Source organism: Oncorhynchus gorbuscha, linkage group LG07 (assembly GCF_021184085.1).
Source record: "Oncorhynchus gorbuscha isolate QuinsamMale2020 ecotype Even-year linkage group LG07, OgorEven_v1.0, whole genome shotgun sequence".
NCBI classification, from domain to species: Eukaryota; Metazoa; Chordata; class Actinopteri; order Salmoniformes; family Salmonidae; genus Oncorhynchus; species Oncorhynchus gorbuscha.
The window spans coordinates 70,663,197-70,681,374 of NC_060179.1; the positions used below are offsets into that span (position 1 = coordinate 70,663,197).

At 43.0% G+C, this 18,178-nt stretch overlaps 1 protein-coding gene across 1 annotated transcript in view; it reads right to left on the reverse strand.

Annotated features, from left to right (window-relative positions):
- The window catches only part of LOC124040313 (lutropin-choriogonadotropic hormone receptor-like), a 48,590-nt gene extending 36,310 nt beyond the window's left edge, over positions 1 to 12,280 (reverse strand). Inside the window, exons 1-2 of the mRNA XM_046357377.1 lie at positions 11,672 to 12,280; positions 10,637 to 10,708 (exon numbers count right to left, since the gene is read on the reverse strand). Coding sequence (XP_046213333.1) covers positions 10,637 to 10,708; positions 11,672 to 11,877 — 278 coding nt within the window. The 5' untranslated portion in view covers positions 11,878 to 12,280. The remainder of the gene's footprint in view (positions 1 to 10,636; positions 10,709 to 11,671) is intronic.
- Between the last annotated feature and the right edge of the window lie 5,898 nt (positions 12,281 to 18,178).

The window sequence follows — 18,178 nt, forward strand, 5'->3', positions numbered from 1 at the left end:
ACGAATGTGGGCCTGGACAGAAGGAACCGAAAGATCCCTCTCCTGAGAAGGAAACAAGGGAGGTTGGTATCCGTACAGGCATTGGAAGGGGGACATCCCAGTGGCAGATGAAGGAAGGGTATTATGGGCATACTCGACCCAGGGTAATTGAGATGACCAAGAGGTGGGATCAGAGGAGACAAGACAACGCAGCGTGGACTCCATCTTCTGGTTGGCTCTCTCCGCCTGACCATTAGATTGTGGGTGAAATCCAGAAGTGAGACTGACTGTAGCTCCAATGGCCAAACAGAAGGATCTCCAGACAGCAGAGGTAAACTGAGGACCACGGTCAGAAACAATGTCACTGGGCAATCCGTGGACCCTGAAAACCTCCCTAACCAGGATCTCGGACGTCTCCATGGCAGATGGAAGCTTGGAGAGAGGGACAAAATGAGCAAACTTGCTGAATCTGTTCACAATGGTCAGAATGACCGTGTTCCCAACAGAAGGGGGCAATCCCGTGACAAAATCCAGTACCAAGGTCGCAGAGGAATAGGTAGGGGGTGAAGAAGCTCAGAGCTGGGCCGATTGGTACTTTTGTTCTGAGCACAAACAGGACATGCGGCAACAAACCTCCGGGTATCTTCTCCCATGGCAGGCCACCAAAATCGTCTGTGCAGTAGCGCCATAGTCCGAGCAACGCCAGGGTGACAAGCCATCTTGCTGGCATGGGACCACTGAAGAACTGCAGAACGGACCGACTCAGGCACGAGCAACCGTCCAGGTGGACCGTTACCGGGTCCGGGCTGCGTCCGAAGGGCCGCCATCACATCCTCCTCAATCCTCCATGTAACGGCTCCCACATCAAGGTTCTGGGGAAGAATCGTCTCAGTCTTGGCCCCACTCTCATCCGTCTTTGAGAACATCCGGGACAAGGCGTCCGCTTTGCCGTTCTTCGACCCAGGTCGGAACGTCAGGGAAAAATTGAAGCGTCCAAAAAACAAAGCCCACCTGGCCTGACGGGAGTTGAGACGTTTAGCCGATTGCACGTAAGCCAGATTATTGTGGTCAGTCCAGACCACAAACGGTTGCTCCGCTCCCTCCAACCAGTGACGCCACTCCTCCAAGGCAAGCTTCACAGCGAGAAGCTCCCGGTTACCCACATTGTAGTTTCTCTCAGCTGGTGAAAGACGACAAGAGTAGAAGGCTCAGGGATGGAGTTTACTGTCAGTGGAGCTACGCTGGGACAGGATGGCGCCCACCCCCACAGACGCATCCACCTCAACAACAAACTGACGGGAAGTGTCAGGTTGAGAGAGAATCGGCGCGTTGGTGAATCGGCTCTTCAAGTTCAGAAATGCTCGGTCTGCCTCAGAAGTCCAACAGAAAATTCTGGTGCAAGACGTCAGAGCAGTTAAAGGGGCGGCCACCCGGCTGTAATCACGGATAAACCTCTGATAGAAGTTTGCAAATCCCAGGAATCTCTGGAGCTGCAATCTCGTACCGGGCCGGGCCCAATCCCGAACCGCCCGAACCTTCTCTTGGTCCATCTTGATCTCACCCCTGGAGATGATGTCAACACTACATCCTTCCTCAGGTACGTGAAAATCACACTTCTCTGCCTTCACAAACAGACGGTTCTCCAATAACCGCTGCAGGACCTGCTTAACATGCTGGATGTGGCTGGAAAGCTCCTTGGAGAATATCAGGATGACATCCAGGTAAACGAACACAAACAGACCGATCATATCCCTCAGTACGTCATTCACCAAACCTTGGAACACTGCTGGAGCGTTGGAAAGTCCAAACGGCATCACCTGGTACTCGAAATGTCCCATAGGTGTATTGAATCCAGTCAACCACTCGTCCCACTCTTTGATCCGAACCAGATGATACGCATTGCGTAGATCAAGCTTCGTAAACACAGTAGCACCCTGTAAAGAATCGAAAGCGGAGCTCATCAAGGGCAAGGGGTACTTGTTCTTGACCGTAATATCATTCAACCCCCGATAATCAATACACGGTCGAAGAGAGCCATCCTTCTTACTCACAAAAAAAATCCAGCTCCCAGGGGTGATGACGAGGGACGAATGAGACCTGCAGCAAGAGACTCCTTTATGTAGGTCTCCAGTGCTTCCCGCTCAGGTCGAGAAATACTGTATAACCGTCCCTTGGGAAAGGCAGCTCCAGGGAACAGCTTAATTGTACAATCATAGGGTTGGTGGGGAGGAAGTGACTGAGCTTTCTGCTTACTGAACACCTCACCCAACTCGTGATATGTTTCAGGAACCAGGGACAAATCAGGAGGAGCAGACTCACTGACCCGATTGGGGACAGCATGAGAACAGGCAGTCCTGAGGCAGTTAGCATGGCACTCAATGCTCTAACTAGTTACCTTACCCGTCACCCAATCGAACAAAGGATTGTGTTCTCTTAGCCAGGGGTATCCAAGAACCAGAGGAACATGGGGGGGAAGGCAAAATGAAAAAATAAATAACCTCTGAATGATTCCCCGACAACAACATCTTAACCGGTTCAGTCCTCATAGTGATCCGTGCCAGACTACTGCCGTTCAGAGTGGTTGCTTCAATGGCTTCCGGTAATTGCTCCTTGGAAAGCCCCAGCTGTTCCACTAAGTCAGCATCAATGAAGCTGTCATCGGCACCTGAATCGATGAAAGCGCTAATCGCTAAACTCTGATTCTTATTTATGAGGGTAGCAGGAAAACGAGGTCTGACAGGGCTCTTGAGAGGTTGAAACTGGCTTGCTAACAAACCTCCCAAACTTAACGAGCCGAGCAGTTTAACGGGCGCTGAGGACAAACAGAGATGTAATGTCCCGAGCTACCACAGTAGAGGCAGCTGTTGGTCTCACGTCTATGTTGGCGCTCGTCCTCAGTTAACCCGTGCCGCCCCACTTGCATAGGTTCAGGATCTGGCGGCAGGACTCCTCCACTAATCATGTGTAAGGGAAAATGATCAACCCGTTCTGGTCCACTTCCTGACCCGAATGGTAACCGAGTCTCAGATTGATTAGATGGACCCCACTGCTTCTCCCTCCTCTCTCGGACTCTATTATCTACCCGAATAGCTAAGGTGACCAAACTATCTAGGTCACTAAGCTCTGGATAGGCGATCAGCTCGTCCTTGAGTTGCTCCGACAACCCCTGGTAAAAAACGCTTGTAGTGATTCCTCATTCCAACCACTCTCTACAACAGCCAATGTCCTGAATTCTATCACAAAGTCTGCCACACTGCGAGCTCCTTGGCGAAGAGGGAACAAACATTTAGCTGCATCCTTACCTCGGACTGGATGGTCAAAAAGCTTTCTCATCTCTGCCGTGAAACCCTGGTATGACGTCATGCATGTGTCCCGTCGTTCCCAAACAGCTGAAGCCCATTCCAGAGCTCTACCACGCAGCAGCTCAATAACAAAAGCTATCCTATCCTTATCTGTGGCGTAAGAGTAGGGCTGCAGATCAAAAACTAACCCACACTGTAAAAGAAATGAACGGCATCCTCCCAGATCTCCCTCGTACTTCTCCGGTGTCGGAACCTTGGGCTCACGGAAGGAACCCGCTCCCGAATCGGCAGGTGATATGGGTGAAACAGGTGGTGGATGATCCGCCGGCAACCTGAGCTGATCCTGGATACTCTAATCTATCCGATAAGTTCCGGATTGAACCCGCTATCTCGTGTAGTGCCGTGTTGGGTTGTCCCAACATCTTCTCCTGCTGGGTAATGGCATGGCAAACGGATTTATTTATTTATTTATTTATTTACAAGTGAATGTGAATGGGTAGATATATCCAGGTGGCGTAGCGGGCAGCGGTGGTGAGTTGATGGGAGTAAATAGGTGGATCCAATGGGGAATCGGAATCCTCCTCCGACCAGGCGGGAATGGGGTAAATGATCCAGGTGAGTAACTGAAGACTGAACAAACGGAGGTAAGTTTAAGGCAAGCAATACGTAAAAAAACAACAAAACAAATTCTATCCAACTTGAGGCTGATACTCTGGCACAACATACTGTTCATGGATAACGATCCGGCAGGGAATGGATGTCAGGTCCGGGCTTATGAAGAGGAGAGATGATGATCAGGACCAGGTGTGCAGATAGCTGATGGGATACAGGTGCGGGTAATCAGAATTCCCAACTGGCTACATTGCCTGGCAACCAGACAGGGTGCGTTCCAGGACACCGGAAACACACTCCAGGACAGAAACACAGGCAAACACAGACTCAGGAAGGGGGATTAGTGACAACTAAACCATCAACTCCCTACTAAACCATCAACTCCCTACTAAACCATCAACTCCCTACTAAACCATCAACTCCCTTAAACCACCAACTCCCTATTAAACCACCAACTCCATATTAAACCACCAACTCCCTATTAAACCATCAACTCCCTATTAAACCATCAACTCCCTATTAAACCATCAACTCCCTATTAAACCATCAAATCCTATTAAACCATCAACTCCCTACTAAACCATCAACTCCCTATTAAACCATCAACTCCCTATTAAACCATCAACTCCCTATTAAACCATCAACTCCTATTAAACCATCAAATCCTATTAAACCATCAACTCCCTACTACACTATTAAACCATCAACTCCCTACTACACTATTAAACCATCAACTCCCTACTACACTATTAAACCATCAACTCCCTGCTACACCATCAACTCCCAACTAAACAATAAGAACCCATCTTTCCAATCTTGTTCCACCCACCTTGTGTAAGAAAGATGGCTTAGTAAAACATGTTTTTGTTCAGTGAGCTAACACAGTCTTGTGTCTCACAAAAACCAGGGTTTGATACCAAATCAGTCAGATTGAGACTTTAGTATGTGTCTATGAGACTGAAAAACAAAAGTGATTAATGAAATTCATAATGAAAACTGTGATGCTATTTCTATCCACACAATGCCTAATTGTCACGCCCTGACCTTGGAGAGCCTTTTTCTGTCTCTATTTGGTTTGGTCAGGGTGTGATTTGAGTGGGCATTCTATGTTCAGATTTCTATGTTTTGTTTTTCTATGTTTTGGCCGGGTATGGTTCTCAATCAGGTGTAATGCAGGAGGGGTCTTGAATCAGAAAACCAGTCAGTATCTGGTGTGACCACCATTTTCCTTATGTGGCGGACACTGGACAGCTGCCTATCGCATCCCAAACATACTCAATGGGTGTCTCTGATTGGGAATGCAGGCCATGGAAGAAGCCTTTCCCTTTTTATTGTGGGAAGTTATCTTTGTTAGTGGTACTATAGCCCTTGTAAGCTTCACGGTCGTTTCTTTGTTTCTTGTTTTGTTGGTGACATTTATATAAATAAAAGCAAATGTACACTCACAACGCTGCGCTTTGGTCCACTTCTTCAGACGATCGTGACACTTATATTCAGACCAAGACCCTCTATGCTGTTCACTGTGTGTGTTTGTATGCACAAATAGTACCAAGTGGCACTCTATTCCATAACTATGACCGATGAAGTCTACTTTATCTAACTACACTGAACATAAATATAAATGCAACAATTTCAAAGATTTTACTGAGATACAGTTCATATAAGGAAACCAGTCAATTGAAATAAAGGAATTAGGCCCTAACCTATGGATTTCACATGACTGGGAATACAGATATGCATCTGTTGGTCACAGATTCCTTAAAGGTAGGGTCTTGAATCAGAAAACCAGTCAGTATCTGGTGTGACCACCATTTTCCTTATGTGGCGCGACACATCTTCTTCGCATAGAGATGATCAGGCTGTTGATTGTGGCCTGTGAAATGTTGTCCCACTCCACTTCAATGGCTGTGCGAAGTTGCGGGAACTGGAACAAGCGGTTGTACACGTCGATCCAGAGCATCCCAAACATACTCAATGGGTGACATGTCTGGTGTGAATGCAGGCCATGGAAGAACTGGGAAAGTATCAGCTTCCTGGAATTGTGCACAGATCCTTGCGACATGAGGCCGTGTATTATCATGCTGAAACATGAGGTGATGGCGGCGAATGAATGGCATGACAATAGGCCTCAGGATGTCATCACGGTATCTCTGTGCATTCAAATGGCCTTTTATAAAATGCATTTGTGTTCATTATCCGTAGCTTATTCCTGCACATTACGGAGGTAAAGAAGCCAGATGTGATGGTCCTGGGCTGGCGTGGTTACACGTGATCTGAGGTTGTGAGGCCGGTTGGACGTACTGCCAATTTCTCGAAAACAATGTTGGAAGTGGCGTTCGAGTGACGGAGAAAAAATCAGATCGTCAAAAACAAAATGTTGGAATGGCTTATGGCAGTAGAGAAATTAACATTCAATTCTCTGGCCACAGCTATGGTGGACATTCCTGCAGTTAGCATACCAACTGCACACTCCCTCAAAACTTGAGACATCTGTTTAATTGTGTTGTGTGACAAAACATTTTAGAGTGGCCTTTTATAGTCCCCAGCTCAAGGTACAGCTGTGTAATGATAATGTTGTTTAATCAGATTCTTTATATGCCACACCTGTCATGAAACATGGGACTAACACTTTACGTTGCGCTTACAGTGCCTTGCGAAAGTATTCGGCCCCCTTGAACTTTGCGACCTTTTGCCACATTTCAGGCTTCAAACATAAAGATATAAAACTGTATTTTTTTGTGAAGAATCAACAACAAGTGGGACACAATCATGAAGTGGAACGACATTTATTGGATATTTCAAACTTTGTTAACAAATCAAAAACTGAATAATTGGGCGTGCAAAATTATTCAGCCCCCTTAAGTTGGTCCTTCTGTAGCTCAGTTGGTAGAGCATGGCGCTTGTAACGCCAGGGTAGTGGGTTCGATCCCCTGGACCACCCATACGTAGAATGTATGCACACATGACTGTAAGTCACTTTGGATAAAAGCGTCTGCTAAATGGCATATATTATTATTATTAAGTTAATACTTTGTAGCGCCACCTTTTGCTGCGATTACAGCTGTAAGTCGCTTGGAGTATGTCTATCCGTTTTTCACATCGAGAGACTGACTTTTTTTTCCCCATTCCTCCTTGCAAAACAGCTTGAGCTCAGTGAGGTTGGATGGAGAGCATTTGTGAACAGCAGTTTTCAGTTCTTTCCACAGATTCTCGATTGGATTCAGGTCTGGACTTTGACTTGGCCATTCTAACACCTGGATATGTTTATTTTTGAACCATTCCATTGTAGATTTTGCTTTATGCTTTGGATCATTGTCTTGTTGGAAGACAAATCTCTGTCCCAGTCTCAGGTCTTTTGCAGACTCCATCAGGTTTTCTTCCAGAATGGTCCTGTATGTGGCTCCATTCATCTTCCCATCAATTTGAACCATCTTCCCTGTCCCTGCTGAAGAAAAGCAGGCCCAAACCATGATGCTGCCACCACCATGTTTGACAGTGGGGATGGTGTGTTCAGGGTGATGCGCTGTGTTGCTTTTACGCCAAACATAACGTTTTGCATTGTTGCCAAAACGTTCAATTTTGGTTTCATCTGACCAGAGCACCTTCTTCCACATGTTTGGCTTGTGGCACTGTATTACGCCCTTTTCTCCTGTGACATATAGCATTGTCAGTATTCCTTTAGCCCTATTACACATTTTCAGTTCAACTCTGGGTTTACCTTTTCAATGGTATAGATCTGCATAGCTTCATGCGGCTGTTTAAAACTTGACTAGTGCCCGGTTATAAACATATTTGTTTTGTGGAGGACATACTGCTGGTAGCTTTTATGAAAGGTGTGATAATCTAACATTATATTGTATGAAACATTTATCTAAATGGATGTTAGTGGCAGTACAGTCGTCATTTTTATTATATTTCCACATTATGAGGTCAAAGTAACACGCAGATAATGGCCTTTTAGTGTAAGAGGTGTTTTTTTGTGTATGAGGGGGCGTACTGGAATTTCAGCCTGTTCAGGTAGGATGGTGTTTTTGGCCCAAAGCATGACATCGCAATCAGACCTAATTAGTCTGACCAATGACTTTTGGAAGAGAGTAGGCTCTAGAGTCTAGAGATGATTTTATCGACCAGAGCTAGGTATTTAAATATTTACATTTTTTATCAACACACCCACACTGTCAGACTGAGCATTTCAATGGCAAAAGGAGGCTCAGGGGGAAAATATAAAAAATGTGTTTGGAGTTATTTTAATTAAATAAACACACACTGTGATTCAATATACATGCAGTGAAAGACTGTCAGGGGGCTTGAAGAAGAGGAAAGGAGATGTCAAATCAAATCAAATGGGTATCTTTGGATGATGTTATGTTCTGTTAATTACTGATGTCCCCTTTAAGAATGGAGCACCCTTGATCATGCACAGCGTTGTTCTGTTATTCTGGTACTAACTCATTTGAGGAAATGTGAGGCTCCAGTTCATTTCCTTGTATTCGGAGTCTTTCTTATTATATAAATAAGTAATAAGAGCTAAGACACTACAGATGAGTTGCCTACATACACACATCCTTTTAGAGGAAGTAGTTTGACCTACATTTATTTATGATGCATTACCTTTCACCCACTATTTAGGAGATCAAAAGCATGTCAATTCATATGAACAAATTGTTGGTTACTATTTGTGAAATAATGATAAGCGTGGTTGATGAACCAACTCGCTGGCCTTATGGTTAGAGTGTCCGCTGTGTTGTGTCTGTGACTACCATTAAATGTGAAGACTTATTTTATCAAATCAATTCTCTATGTACAATTATTATTACGTGATTAAACTAATCATGTAAACTTTAATTAACTAGGAAGTCGGGGCACCACAGGAAAAATGTTATATAGTCTCTATTTCCTGAATCACCTCTTCAGATATTTTCATCTGTTATCAAAACAGTCTCTTATTAATGAATTGTACCTCATCAGTTCTCATTACTGAACATCGCAAACCCTTGGATATCTGCACGAACCCTAGCATAAATTATGAATCAGTGATATACAAATTGGCTTAATTATTTATTTATTTATTTATTTACTAACTAACTAATCAAATCACAGAAATACATGAAAACCCACACAATTAGTTCATACATGATACAAAGAAAGTTCCCAGTGGACAAAACCGTTATGATGGCTTGGTAGACAAAGGAAATGGGGTAGGGACCGCTCAATAGCGGGAAACTCATAGCTGCTAACTACACTCATAGAAAGTGCTAATACTTTACATGAATGACCGCTCATTTTAAAATAAATTGCAATTAACATATTTACAAGTGTCTTGCTGTCTCTCTCTGTGGTCGCCGGTCCATCTGCTGGAGAGAGTCGACAGAAAAGTCTCTGGTTGCGTTCCCCGGAAGTCACAGTCTGTCGTAGTTGTTATAATGGATACTTCAGAGAACCATTCGGAAATCTTAACCATTTTAACATGGGAATGATCTCCATGTCCTCTGGTCTTGTCCTTTGGTAGAGTTGTAGTTTAAACTGCTTCACACACCAGCGTCCAGTGTCACCCAGCACGTTTTGGTCTTGTAAATTCAACCATTTGCGACCTTAGCTTACGCCGTGCTTTGCGTGGTCTATAGCGTTGTAGTTCTTAACCATTTCAACATTTAGCGTTGCTCCATATTTTCTGGTCTAATGTACATTTCATAGGAACTAGGTTTTATCCTCTGTGGAAGAAGCGGTGGTTCTATGATGCCTAATGTGATGTCTGGGCTCACGGGGGTGTGGCCACTGACTAGTTACAACTCTCATTTAGAAGGTTAACATCACATTACATCTTTTCACAAATAGTTTAATGTTTAATCACATACGTTTCACAATATTTAGATGTAAACCTGACAGAGATACAGTTATGTATGTTTCCTGTCCTTCATGAGATCACCAAATGAAACACACTCGACATGACTGTCCTTTAAGTGTCCATGGATCTTTCTCATTCAAAATAGAAACATTGTTTAATTATTCAAACGTTTGATGTCCAAGGGTGTCTCTGTGTTCCACAGTTTACATTCCAATCTCGAACACTACAGAGCATAGGGGCATTTTATGAGCGACCATAAAACAGTCTACTTCCCGCTCTCCTGTAGAGCGCACCCCCCTGTAACCTGATCCTTCAGATCGTCACAGGAGAGTTATGACAGCCGGAAGGTTGGGAGTTTGTTCCCCAGCCGAGTCATACCAAAGACTGAAAATGGGACCCGATGCGTCTCTGCTTGACACTCAGCATTTAGGAGATGGAGAGGGGGTAAGGCCCTGTGATAGACGAGCAACCTGTTCTGAGGGATTACTTGTACATCAAGCTGCCTCATGCTACAGAAACAGGAAATAGTCTCCTGCTCCTATGAGTATTCCTATCTTGTATTATTTCTTATTGTTGGTGTATTGTCGATAAGGAACCTGCAAGTAAGCATTTCATTGGGCGGTGTATACCATGTCTATCCCCACAGACGACTAATAAAACTTGAAACTATGAGCCAAGGCTCGTGCAAGGCTATACTTAGGTCTACTCATGGCTGATGTTCTTCCACGGTTTATTTCTGAAGAAAAAAAACTGTAGATAGTGGGGGTTGCTGTTTAAAATAATCTGATACTGCATTAAGTTTCAAAAGATAAGGCACCACACTATCTCCATATAAAATGTGTCCGCTTTATCTATACTGAACAAAAATATACAGTACATGCATTTAATTGAAACGTACATTCTGGACACGTTGATTAGTCCTCTGAAGGCATTGCTTGGAACTTCATTCACCGGCAGATGAGTTAGTCTTCTAAAGATTATACACAAGGAAAAACTTGTTTTAAAAACATGTAGTCTAAGGTAATGCTGGCTGCTGGCAACCAGATCACAGAGCATTTATTATTCTGTATGTAAATCTGTGACAGTCCATTTAGTATGATATGTTATGTTTTGTATGGTATGTATACATTTGTATATATCCATCACCCATTTTGTATGATATGTTTTACATTACAAAGCGGAAAATTAATTTGCAAAGCGGACAATATGTTACAAATTTGTAAGACATGTGATATGTTACGAATTCTAGGTGGCTAACATTAGCTAGCTGGCTAAAATTAGCTAGACTAAGGGTTAGGGTTAAGTTTAGGAGTTACGTTAAAAGTTGAAAGTTATAGTTAGGGTTAGGGGAAGGGTTACCTAAAAGGGTTAAGGTTAGGGTTCAGTGGAAAGTTTAGCTAACATGCTAAGTAGTTGAAAAGCAGCTAAAAATTAGTAAGTAGTTCAAAAGTAGCTAAAATACAAAAGTTGTCCGTAATGAGATTTAAACTCGCAACCTATGGGTTGCTAGATGTTTGTGTTAGACATACCTTTTTGCCTTATGTAAGCATCTGTACTATGTGACCATACCAAAGATAACATATCATACCAATTTAATTGGATTTACATTTACTATGTTATGTCTAGTCTATGAGACCAGGCTGAGTATTAGGCTACTATGGTGGCCTGAATTTTAATAAACTGAAGTGAAGAGGGTAAAGCACAATCAGTAGCTAGGTACTGTACTACAGACAGTACTGTCCTGATAAAAGGCCATCATTGTATCTACTGTAAATTGGATTTTGTTTCCTAATTGACTGGTTGAATTCAAAGGTTAAATAAATAATCAAATAATCAACGACAAAAGTGTAAAAACATGGGTAGATATTGACGCTATAATGTAATATATGCACAATCCCTCCACCAAAACGGAATGACATTTTAGGGTACTTACAAGTTTCGAATAAACGATGGAGCGGCTTGGGACCTCAGTTGCGTTTCCCTCGTGCAACTGAGTTTCTCTCCCGTGTCTTTGTAACATGTATCGCTCTTCAATGAACATTTGCAAATCGACGGACAAGTGAAAGTCCAGCAGGAGCGCAAATTCAGAACACCCGACAGCGCGAGAAGAACCCACATCGTCCGCCTTGCTGGTGCCATCCTGTAGGCTACCTGGGCATTGATCAACCGCTTCCCCTTTCACCCAATCGTCACTTTCTAAAGATAATTTAAATAAAACCAACCTCAGATAGACGAACCTAGGTAGCCCACATAAAGCAAATTGAAGCGGAGGAGAAGAGATAACCATTATCATTTCCACCTGCCCTGCGCTAAAGCAAAGTCCTGTATTTTCCTGGGGTGCGTCACTCAGTAAGTCAGCATTCAACCAGGTTACAGTTAGAGCCCAGCCCTGACAGGATCACAACATAACCGCTCTACTCTCTCCACATTAAAAAGACAAATTATACAAGACAAAAATGCTGGGTTAAAAACAACACAATTTGGGTAAATGTTTGGTTATTTGGGTTATTTTGACCCAGCTAGTTCACAAACAACAGATTGTTTTCCTTAAATTGGGTTGTTGATGCTGGGTTATTGAGCTATGATCCACTGGGTCAGAGCAAAAGACTGGAGGCGTGGCTTAGTAGGGGCGTGGCTTTTAGATAATATTATTTCGGGTCATTTGAGAGTAAATGTAATTCCGGTTAATCTGTTTTGTTGCATTGTCAATGCATGTTATGGTTGAGCACTGACACTTGTGTAGCTTACACAATAGTATGAGTTCCTTAAGAGCCTATGCACATCCCAATGTAGGGATAGTTACTACTTTCTTATAATATTTAAATATACATTTTATATTAAAATATGTAATTTCAAAAATATTGAATGAAAATTGAAATTTGCAGAGTACACACTTAAAATGATGAACATGAGTGACATTTAGTCTCATGGGTGGCCAAAAAAGAGCTGAATGTCAGGCCCCTACTAAGCCACGCCTCCATTCTTCTGATCTGACCCAGTGGATCATGGCTCAATAACCCAAGTAAGTGACCCAACTGGCTCGGTCAAAAATACCCAAACGTGTGTTCTGTCCACTATTTACCCAGCACTGGGTTGTTTTTAAAGCACTATTGTTCTTGTGTAGGCAGCAATGTCTGTTAGGCTGCACGTCACTCAGTTTATGTTGTAATAGCCTGGTTAAATGCCATTTAGTGGTTCCTATAGGCCACTGCTTTGTGCAGTTTTGAGTTGTTTCCTTAGCTACTACTTTGTAATACACATTAAGTTTGTTCATTTATTCTTCAAAAGTATGCATTGTAAGCCTATTCGACATGGTGTATCCCCCCAATCCCAATTCATGGCACTGGCCTACAATAAATAAAAGAATGTGAACATGAATGTCATTTTACGAGGGGTGCAGGAAACCTTGGAGAGGCAGCTGTGCGGCTATATAACCCTCACTGGTGAATGGATTTAGCCTTCAGTCCTGTCAAGCAGTGGACTTCTTCCTTAATTGGTCATCTCTGGTCACCTCCTCTGCAATAGTGAGTGGATTGTTGAGCATTGACTATCCAGACCTAGCATGTTTTAAGCATTTCATTCTACTGTGTACACCATGTGTATCCGGTGCATATGGCAAATACACTTGACTTGATATGGAGTGGCGGGAAGAGACACATGCGATCATACATTTAGTTTAAAAAATATTATTCTTAATTTACACGGATAATTAAGAGAGCAGTTTTATTGTGCAATTCAACAGTTTACTGGTTTGGAACAGATGTGCAAGCCAGATATATAAATGACTAAACAAGGATTTAATAAGGCAAACATTCACAGGTTAAACCAAGCTTAAGGGCACTTGTTATATAAATAATAGTATATATAAATAACATTTATATTATCTTATTTTTCTTCATACACATTACCATATTAACTTAAACAAACACTTTTTTTACAGAAGGAAAAATAAGGAAGTAATGAGAAACAGAAATGAGAGAATAAACAGAATGAGCTGCAGGAAAGAGGGATGGTGCCATCGTGAGCATCTTTAGTGGCTTGTGAAAGTCCTTTGGCATTTTTCCTATTTTGCCTTACAACCTGGAATTAAAATTGATTTTTTGGGGGTTTGTATCATTTGATTTACACAACATGCCTACCACTTGCAATATATATATATTTTTTTTTGTGAAATAAACAAGAAATAAGACAAAAAAACGGATAACTTGAGCGTGCATAACTATTCACATCTCCAAAGTCAATACTTTAGAGCCACCCTTTGCAGCAATTACAGCTGCAAGAGTCTTGGGGTATGTTTCTATAAGCTTGGCACATCTAGCCACTGGGATTTTTGCCCATTCTTCAAGGCAAAACTGCTCCAGCTCTTTCAAGTTGGATAGGTTCTGCTGGTGTACAGCAATCTTTAAATCATACCACATATTCTCAATTGGATTGAGGTCTGGGCTTTGACGAGGCCATTCCAAGACATTTAAATGTTTCCCCTTAAACCACTCAAGTTTTGCTTTAGCAGTATGCTTAGGGTCATTGTCCTGCTGGAACGTGAACCTCCATCCCAGTCTCAAATCTCTGGAAGACTGAAACAGGTTTCCCTCAAGAATTTCCCAGTATTTAGCACCATCCATAATTCCTTCTATTTTGAACAGTTTCCCAGTCCCTGCCGATGAAAAACATCCCCACAGCATGATGCTGCCACCACCATGCTTCACTGTGAGGATGGTGTTCTCAGGGTGATGAGAGGTGTTGGGTTTGCGCCAGACATAGCGTTTTCCTTGATGGCCAAAAAGCTCAAATTTAGTCTCATCTGACCAGAATACCTTCTTCCATATGTTTGGGGAGTCTCCCACATGCCTTTTAGCGAACACCAAACGTGTTTGCTCATTTTTTTCTTTAACCTCTTACCTCCACCCGACACGCAGGCGTCCCATCTAGACATCTGGAAATGCAAATGCGCTACGCTAAATGCTAATAGCACTCGTTAAAACTCAAACGTTCATTAAAACACACACGCAGGGTACTGAATTAAAGCTACACTCGTTGTGAATCCAGCCAACAAGTCAGATTTTTAAAATGCTTTTCGGCGAAAGCATGAGAAGCTATTATCTGATAGCATGCAACACCCCTAAAGACCCGCAGGGGACGTAAACAAAAATAATTAGCATAGTCGGCGCTACACAAAATGCAGAAATAAAATATAAAACATTCATTACCTTTGACGATCTCCTTTGGCACTCCTAGATGTCCCATAAACATCACTATTGGGTCTTTTTTTCGATTAACTTCTTGATCTTACCCATCCCGGATCCGGGATCGTGAATACACCCTCAGGCTCATTACCATAACGCAACGTTAACAATTTCGAAAAATCGCAAATTAAATTAAATAAATATGCCTGCTCTCAAGCTTAGCCTTTTCTTAACACTGTCGTCTCAGATTTTCAAAATATGCTTTTGAACCATAGAAAATCAAGCATTTGTGTAAGAGTTTTGATAGCATAGCATTTATCGTAGCAATTAGCACGCAACATTTTCACAAAAACCAGAAAAGCAATCAAATAAAATAATTTACCTTTGAAGAACTTCGAATGTTTTCAATTAGGAGACTCTCAGTTACATAGCAGATGTCCAGTTTTTCCTGAAAGATTCGTGTAGGACAAATCGCTCCGTTGTGTACATCACATTTGGCTACCGAAACGAACCGAAAATTCAGTCACCAAAACATCAAACTTTTTTCCAAATTAACTCCATAATATCGACCCAAACATGGCAAACGTTGTTTGAATCAACCCTCAAGGTGTTTTTTCACATATCTCTTCATTGATATGCCGTTCGTGGAAGCCTGCTTTCGTCTCAGAATCCCATGGAAAAATACCAGCAGCTGATTTTTGCGCACCAATTTCCACGCAGGACACCGTGTGGACACTTGGCAAATGTAGTCTCTTATGGTCAATCTTCCAATGATATGCCTACAAATACGTCACAATGCTGCAGACACCTTGGGGAAACGATAGAAAGGGCAGGCTCATTCCTGTCGCATTCACAGCCATATAAGGAGATAATGAAAAACAGAGCCTCAGAAATCTTGCTCATTTCCTGGTTGCAGTTTCATCTTGGTGTTGCCTGAAGCTTCTGTTCTAGGGCACTCACAGTGAATATCTTTGCAGTTCTGGAAACGTCAGAGAGTTTTCTTTCCAAAGCTATCAATTCCATGCATAGTCAAGCATCTTTTTGTGACAAAATATTGCGCTTAAAACGGGCACGTCTTTTTATCCAATAATGACACAGCGCCCCCCTAGGATGAACTGGTTAAATCGGTCCATATATAGCCTAGATATCGATCTATGAAGACTGTGATCAAGGAAAAAAACTGCGTTTTATAACGCAACGTCATTTTTTTAAATGAAAAAAGTCGACGATAAACTTTCACAAAACACTTCGAAATACTTTTGTAATGCAACTTTAGGTATTAGTAAACGTTAATAATCGATCAAATTGATCACGGGGCGATGTATATTCTATAGCTCTACGTCGCAGGGCATAGCAGAATTTCTTGTAAGCTTCTGGGTTATACAAAAATATTTAAAACTTTTATCATGCCACAGAGCACAATTAAATTAATTATTTAAAAAACTTGCAGGTGTCTTCACTGACATTTTCAACATGTCCCTGATTTAGTCTGTAATACCAACATGTTTCAAGCAGACCACCATAGTCCCTGTGCCCAAGAACACAAAGGCAACCTGCCTAAATGACTACAGACCCGTAGCAGTCACGTCCGTAGCCATGAAGTGCTTTGAAAGGCTGGTAATGGCTCACAACCCACACCAATATCCCAGAAACCCTAGACCCACTTCAATTTGCACACCGCCCAAACAGATCCGCAGTTCTTACGTAAGTGTTCCTTTTGTCCCACCTGGACAAAAGGAACACCTGTGTGAGAATGCTATTCATTGACTACAGCTTAGCATTCAACACCATAGTGCCCTCAAAGCTCATCACTAACCTAAGATTCCTGGGACTAAACACCTCCCTCTTCAACTGGATCCTGGACTTCCTGACGGGCGCCCCCAGGTGGTGAGGGTAGGTAGCAACACATTTGCCACGCTGATCCTCAACACTGGAGCCCCCCAGGGATGCGTGCTCAGTCCCCTCTTGTACTCCCTGTTCACCCACAACTGCATGGCCAGGCACGACTCCAACACCATCATTAAGTTTGCAGATGACACAACAGTGATAGGCCTGATCACTGATAACGACGAGACAGCCTATAGGGAGGAGGTCAGAGACCTGGGCGGGTGGTGCCAGAGTAACAACCTATCCCTCAACGTAACCAAGACTAAAGAGATGATTGTGGACTACAGGAAAAGGACGACCGACTACGCCCCCATCCTCATTGACGGGGCTTTGGTGGAGCAGGTTTAGAGCTCCTTGGTGTCCACATCAACAACAAACTAGAATGGTCCAAACACACCAGGACAGTTGTGAAGAGGACACAACAAAGTCTATTCCCCCTCAGGAAACTAAAAGATCCTCAAAAGGTTCTACAGCTGCAACATCGAGAGCATCCTAACTGGTTGCATCACTGCCTGGTACGGCAATTGCTTTGCCTCCGCCTCCGACAGCAAGGCACTACAGAGGGTAGTGCGTACGGCCCAGTACATCACTGGGGCTAAGCCGCCTGCCATCCAGGACCTCTACACCAGGCGGTGTCAGAGGAAGGCCCTAAATATGGTCAAAGATCCCAGCCACCCTTGTCATAGACTGTTCTCTCTACTACCGCATGGCAAGCGGTAGCTGAGTGCCAAGTCTAGGACAAAAACGCTTCTCAACAGTTTTACCCCCAAGCCATAAGAGTCCAGAACAGGTAATTAAATGGCTACCCAGACTATTTGCATTGTGTGCCCCCCCAACCCCTCTTTTACGTTGCTGCTACTCTCTGTTTATCAAATATGCACAGTCACTTTAACTATACATACATGCTATCTGCATTGTGTCCCACCACCCGCCAACCCCTCTTTTACGCTAATGCTACTCTCTGTTCATCATATATGCATAGTCACTTTAACCATATCTACATGTACATACTACCTCAATCAGCCTGGTGTCTGTATGTAGCCTCACTACTTTTATAGCCTCCCTACTGTTTTTCAGTCTTTTTACTGTTATTTATATTGTTCACCTAATACCATTTTTTGCACTATTGGTTAGAGCCTGTAAGTAAGCGCACGTGACAAATAAACTTTGATTTGATTTGATCTGTACTTCTCCACAACTTTGTCCCTGACCTGTAAGGAGAGCTCCTTGGTATTCATGGTGCTGCTTGCTTGATGGTTCCGCTTGCTTATTGGTGTTGCAGACTCTGGGGCCTTTCAGAACAGGTGTATTTCTACTGAGATCATGTGACAGATCATGTGACACTTAGATTGCAAACAGGTGGACTTTAT